General features: G+C 44.0%; 1 protein-coding gene across 1 annotated transcript in view; it reads left to right on the top strand.

Moving 5' to 3' along the window:
* The first annotated feature begins 5,576 nt into the window (after positions 1-5,576).
* Positions 5,577-6,309, top strand: part of ATP6AP1 (ATPase H+ transporting accessory protein 1) — a 55,228-nt gene continuing 54,495 nt past the window's right edge. The window contains exon 1 of the mRNA XM_084515428.1: positions 5,577-5,910. Within this exon, the coding sequence (XP_084371554.1) occupies positions 5,726-5,910 (185 nt within the window). The 5' untranslated portion in view covers positions 5,577-5,725. The remainder of the gene's footprint in view (positions 5,911-6,309) is intronic.

The raw sequence follows: 6,309 nt of genomic DNA, 5'->3' as shown, positions 1-6,309 counted from the left end.
TTTACAGAATCATAAAATAATTCAGGTTTGAAGGGATCTCAGGAATCCAGCTCCTGCTCCAAGCCCACGCAGGTATGAAGTCAGACTGAATTGCTTAGGGCTTTATCCATACACATCTTGAAAAATCTTGAAAACCTTCAAGGATATAGAATACATCACCTCTACCAGTAATTTGTTCCAGTGCCTGGCTTTCCACACCTGAAAAAAAAAGCTTATTCTCATATCCAGTTAAAAGCTGCTTTATTTCATTTAAGTCTGTTGTCTCTCATCCTCTTACTATGCATGCCTGACTTAATCTTGATAATCTCTTCATACATTTTGGAAAGCTGCTATCAGGATTTCCCCAAGCCTTCTTTCCTTCAGGCTGAACAAGACCAGCCTGTCCTCACATCAAGCGCTTCTGCCTCCTGAGCTTCTTGGTGGAATGCTGTTGAACTTGCTCCCATTTACCAAAGCCTTTCTTAATTTGGGGCTTGAAACTGGATGCAGAATTATGGATTTATGCTTGAAGAGTTCTAGATTCTATGTTCAGTTGAGCATTCACAAACAAGTTGTTCGGCCTGCTACAGAATTGCTCACCCACAGAAATTTTTTGGTTTACGCCAAAGTCCACTTGAGCATTGTCTGGTGCATGGCTGTCTGTGATTTTGAACTTTCATGGGAAAAAAACAAATAGCTACCTGTATATAAAGTGAGACCTCATGTCTTCCTTCTAACCAGTGTCCAAAAATGGTCTCTGATATCATAGGAATTGAGTGTTTTGGAGAATATGACATATTGAAAGAGAACTGTTCAAAAAAGAAAAAAGATTTGGCCAAGTATAGCCGACATAATTCAAAACTAGGGTGACTTTTTTTTTCTTTTTTTTTTTTTGTGTAACATGATTGAAATTACCATACGCTATTTCCTGTTAGTTTTCTTCAATTGGGACTTTGATCATCTTACACATTATTTCTCCACTGTTACTGAATTTAAAAACAAAGAAGGATTTTTACCATTATATAACATACAGAAATGTGTTTTGCTTTGAAAAGGAAATAATTTTAAAATTTTCTTTAACATTTTATTTGTTTCACGTGTTTATGTAGATTACAAATTATATTTTTCCAAGATGTAAATTTCTGCCTTTATGTCTCATAGGAAGAGGAACTCAAAGCAACCACTCTTTCCACCTCCTTGACCCCAAAAGATGTCAGAATTAACAAAGCATTAATTCCTTTCTTGTATAATGTGATTGTAAACAGTGATAGAAACAGGATTATAAATTACATATGTGAGGGCAGCAAAGTAGCTGCTAATCAATACTTAGCATATGGAAAATACTTTTCCAATAGGAAGTAATATTAATGATAACGTATATGTATATACATGTATATAAAGCCATCATCCAAATCTTGGCTTTTTTTTTTTTTTTTTTTTTTTTTAAAGAACCTAAATTTGAATATGTCTATTATCTGAGCTAGAGGAAAAGATTTTTTTAAGATGCTGCTGTAGTACCATGTTAGCTCCCAAAACTGTGGCTGAGGAATCATATTTGCAAAGAAAATGGCTGGCACTTATTTTTGTCACTGGTCTATAGATAATCTTTTAGCTTATCTTGCACTATAAATTGTCCTTGTTACAAGAGTGATCCCTTTTAGCCTGACTTACAGTCCTAAATTTACCTTCATCCCACACAAATCTGGCATTCACACTTCTTTTTGTAGAATTATGAAGTTGAGAGGATTATTTTTTTCTTAAAAAAAAAAAAAATATTTCACAAGAAAAAGAAATTAAACATCATTTTGTTCTTTTCTCCCCATTATTTTTTAAGTTCTGTATTTCAACTCTGACAGGATGAGAAATATGTGGGATATGTGATATGAATACAATTGTAAAAGAAAGCTTGTATAAATCCAGATAAATGGGTAGGAGTAAGAGGCAAGCACAAGGTATGTCAATACTACAGCCTCTCATATTGAAATTGTCTTAGTTAAGTGGAGATACATAGTGGTGGAGGTGTTCCTTCATTGCAGTTTCATAGTGGTTTCACAGTTGTCTGGGTTCCAGGATTTTGAACTTCTGCTGGATTTTAAAGTCTTCACGTACAAGCAGTTCTAAGCTTGGACTTAACCTATGAGTTTACAAGGAGAAGCCTCTGTGGAAAATGCATGAGTAAACTTGGTGTGCTGTTGTGTACGCTGAAAGGCATCAATCTATATTACTGCTTAGGTTCCTGCTCACAAATGAAAGAACTTCTGCAACCCCATCTCATCTCATTTTAATTAATTCAGAGAAATGAATCTTTTGAAAAACCTCTTTGCAGTAGCTAAATTTCTTTCGTATGGTTTGGCAAGAAATCTTTATTTTTAGAAGTGAGGAAAAAAGAGAGAAAGGAGCAAATATATGCAGATGCATTCGCGAGCCAAATTTTCTGGGGGAGGCAAATTAAAATCCCAGTCAATGGGTTCTTCTCATTCCCTTTTTTAGAACTTTCTTCACTTCAGTCATTCCCAACCTGTGGGCTGCGGAGAAATATTAAAAAGGAAAATGCGGTTTGTTTTCAGTTAAAAGTTTGATCCTAAGTAATACAGTGATCCGAGAGAAAACAATCTGCTTTTGTTTCAAAAAGTTTTAAGGTAGCTTCTGTAAGGCAGAATATGGAGAGTACATCTACCAGCTGTGCTTCATTTCCCTTGTGTGTGATTTGGCTTGAGTGTGCAAATCCCCTGTGAAAGATCCAACTCAAACCAAGGGTTGATCAGTTTTTTAAGATATTACCAGCCAGAAAGAGACAGGGACTATATACCTGTATTTTAGAATTCTCTCCCCTGTTTTAGCTTCTCTTTTGTTTTCATTAGTCTACTGTACATCAACCACTTCAGAAACAAGAAGCCAGGAATCTCTTACATGAGTTAGGTTCTTCATTCATGGTGTCAGCAGTTGAGCGTGGACTTGCAAAAGATGTTCACATGGCAGCAGTGGAATTTTTTAAATGGTGTAAATGCTTTGGCCCTGTGGAAATGCATTAGTCACCCATTAAAAAAAAAAAAAAAAAAAAAAGAGTATGGAATCTTCACTTACTTGCTAATGAATCATTTGCCCTTGTGGTGATATTTCTATCAGGGTACAGTGCATTATTTGTCTGTGTATCTGTGGGCCTTGATTTCCACACATTCAAGTCAGACCATTGAGGGCTTATTCAGATATGAAAGTCCTGGCAGCATTGGTTGTATTTATCTACTGTGTTAGCAATGGAGGGGAGCCCCTAGAACCTGCTCTTAGCTGAAAGAATAGGAAGATACGCTGCTTTATTGCTCTGTTTCTCAAAGCAAGGATCTCTTCATTGCGTGAGCTGGAGAATAAAAGGAGCCAGCTGCAGAAGGCATGGGCTTAGTGGAGTAAAAGCAAGTGTGGAGGCAGTAACACACTATTTCTCGAGACTGCCAACTGCAATGCAAATCCAGCAGGTTCTGTAAAATTGACAATTTTGCTGCAAATTCTGATTCCTTTAGTATTCTGTGGGCAACCACACTATGCACTCTTGCTTTATGTAATGCTGACATTCAGTTCTTCATTTCTTACATGAAGAATAACTGTAAGAAGCAGACAGGAGGAGCTGCAGTCCATTGGCTTTGTGGGCTGGAGATGCATACAAAACGTCTCTGTATCATTCCGGACAGTTAGGTGAGAAACCAGGTCTGGAAGACACCATGGAAAGGCCAAACAATTCCAGAATTTTGCTTCTGTTGACTGAATTATTCCAACTCATCCTAAATTCTCTCTAGGGTGTTTCAGTTCTACTCCTGTCCTTTCTGGTCTGGACTGTTCTTACCTGTCTGTTCCCTTAAACAGACAAACAGTGGCCTGTGAAAAGGGAGATGAAGGATTTATGAAATATCCATGAGGAGGGGAAAGTGCAATAAAAGGGTTAACTTCAGTGTTATGCAAAGGTAACATGGAGAAGAAAAGGAGCACGTGGGGGATTGGCTTTATTACTTTCCTCAGAAATATTATTTTGGTATCTGGAATCTGATTTGAGATTGAAATGATGAACAAATTGTCCCATATTAGTCAACAGTGCTGGCACAATACACTGTGAATTAAGGCAAATGGACTTCATGAGTCAAGCTATGTGTGCTCTGATTCAGGCGTGCATGCTTTCTGACTTCTGTTTATATCTGCCTTATAATTTGCGTTGTGCTTCCTTATTTTTCCCTTGTCACAACTTGTTTTAGCATAGCTAACAATTTCTTTTGTGTAATGTCCTTAATATCTCCTCCTGGTTGCAAAGAGGCGTCCATGCCCTGTGCTCAACATGTGCTAAATGACTGCTGCTGCCTGATGTAGTCAGATGACACAGAAACAACTCAGCACTTGGCAGGGATGAAAAGGGATTGCAAAGAAATTTGCTCCCCAGTGTGAAGAATCGCTCTATGACTATTTTGATCTTGCATGAGATTTGTGAAATACTGAAGTCAGGTTCTGAAGCGGTTCTAATTTGCTCCCGACTTCTGAAATTTTTGATTTTTTGGGAGAGCATCGCTCCTTGCAAAAGATAGCTGAACAACTCCATGTCTCGGTGGATGCACTCCAAGCGTACCGTTTTCTCACTCTTCCTTCTCACTGGAATCCGCGATGGGGAGATTTACTGCAGCCTTCAAACCTGTCAACACCCAAATGTGTGACACCAGTTCTCAACACATGTGAAAGAGCTAAGCTGAGGGACACGGTAATATATAGCAGGGGGAGGAGACAGAAGTTCTGCAGCATACATTTTGCTCAGCATGGAAAACTTTTTGATAAACTTGGCTTGGAAGCCGAGCAATGCTGTTATCAGCCTGCAGCTACCAAGGAGCTAGGACACAGTATGTCAGGAGCTGGATGCTGCGAGTCTCCCCCGTGTTGGTGTTACCACTGACAGGCTCTGCATCCCGAGCTGTAAAGATTTGAGCTCAAAAGCTGAACAACTGCACGATGCCTGCTTAGCTTCGGAGCACTTGCCTGAGTGCACGATAAGAGAAACTTTGCATGGGAGCAGTTGGAGCTGCCTGCACGAAGCAGGCTGCTGCTTCTTCCTGATCTGCTGAAACAGCACGAGGGAGAACAGGGAGAAGAGAGGAGCTGCGCATGCCTCCATGGGACGGGGACAGGGACAGGGACAGGGACGGGGACAGGGACGGGGACGGGGACGGGGAAGGGGAAGGGGACAGGGGCAGGAGCAGGCAGCAAACACTCGCCTGCGACCACCGGGGCTCTTCAGAGACCCCCAGAGAGCCTCACCCCGGGCTGGGAAGCACGCCCAGCTGGGCAGAGGCGATGTAAACAGTTCGGGGGAAAGCAATGAATATGCGTAGCGATTCTGAACCAAACACATGAATATGCAACAAGTGATGCTGAGGTACCCCACCACGGGTGGCGGCGCGACCCCCACGCCCCCGGCGCTGTGACAGAAAGCGCCCTCTTGTCAGCGTTACAGTGGTGTGAAGGGGCTTTGCCCCGGGGGCTCGGTGCCACAGGAGCGTGTGAGGAATCTCTCCCCGCTTACACAGCGCAGAGTTTTTACGAGACGGAGGCTTATTAAAACCCTTTACGAGCCCCAGCCCCGAGCCGAGGAGGCCGGCGCTGTGCCGACAAGCGCCCTGCGGCCGCCGTCAGGCCGGGGCAGCCCGGCGGAGCAGGAAGTGCAGCGGGGCCTGGGTGCGCGCCCAGCCCGCCGCAGTTCCGCCTGGGCTGCGCCGGAGGCATGGCACGGCTCTGCCCGGCTGCCCCCCTGCTGCTGCTGGGCACCCTGCTGGGGACGGGGACCCCCCTAACGCCCGGCTCCCCGCTGCCGCCGGGCCCCTTGCTGCTGCTGGGCTCGCTGCTGCTGCCCGCCCGGCCGGCGCTGGCAGGGGGCCACGTACCCGCGCTGCTCTGGTCGACCGCGAGGTAGGAGAGCTCCAGCAGGCAGCGGTGCCCGCCCCGCTGCTCCCAGCGGGGGTGCGAGTGGGTTTCCTACCTAGCAGGGCCTGGCGAGGGGGAAATTTGCCTTATCGGGTGGTAAATTTGCGCCGTACGTAAACTTGCGGGTGGGTGAGCAAGCCAACAGGTGAAGCTACACGGTTTTGTTTGCGGTTCTAAGGGGGTGCTAAGGCGAGGGGGTTTTAATTCCTCACGCCTGAAGCGGGTAGGATTTGTGCACCCAGAGGCAACCTTGAAGCCCTCCGACAGAGCTTTCCTGGCTTAAAGGCATGCCGTAAGGCAGCCTCCCTAAAAGGAGCTGACCAAAAACTGCGTGGCCAAGTTTAATCTGCGCAGCTCCTAACTCCCAGATGCTGATTTTCCACT

Source organism: Aythya ferina, assembly GCF_964211825.1.
Source record: "Aythya ferina genome assembly, chromosome: 1".
NCBI classification, from domain to species: domain Eukaryota; kingdom Metazoa; phylum Chordata; class Aves; order Anseriformes; family Anatidae; genus Aythya; species Aythya ferina.
This window is presented reverse-complemented; position numbering and strand designations above follow the sequence as displayed.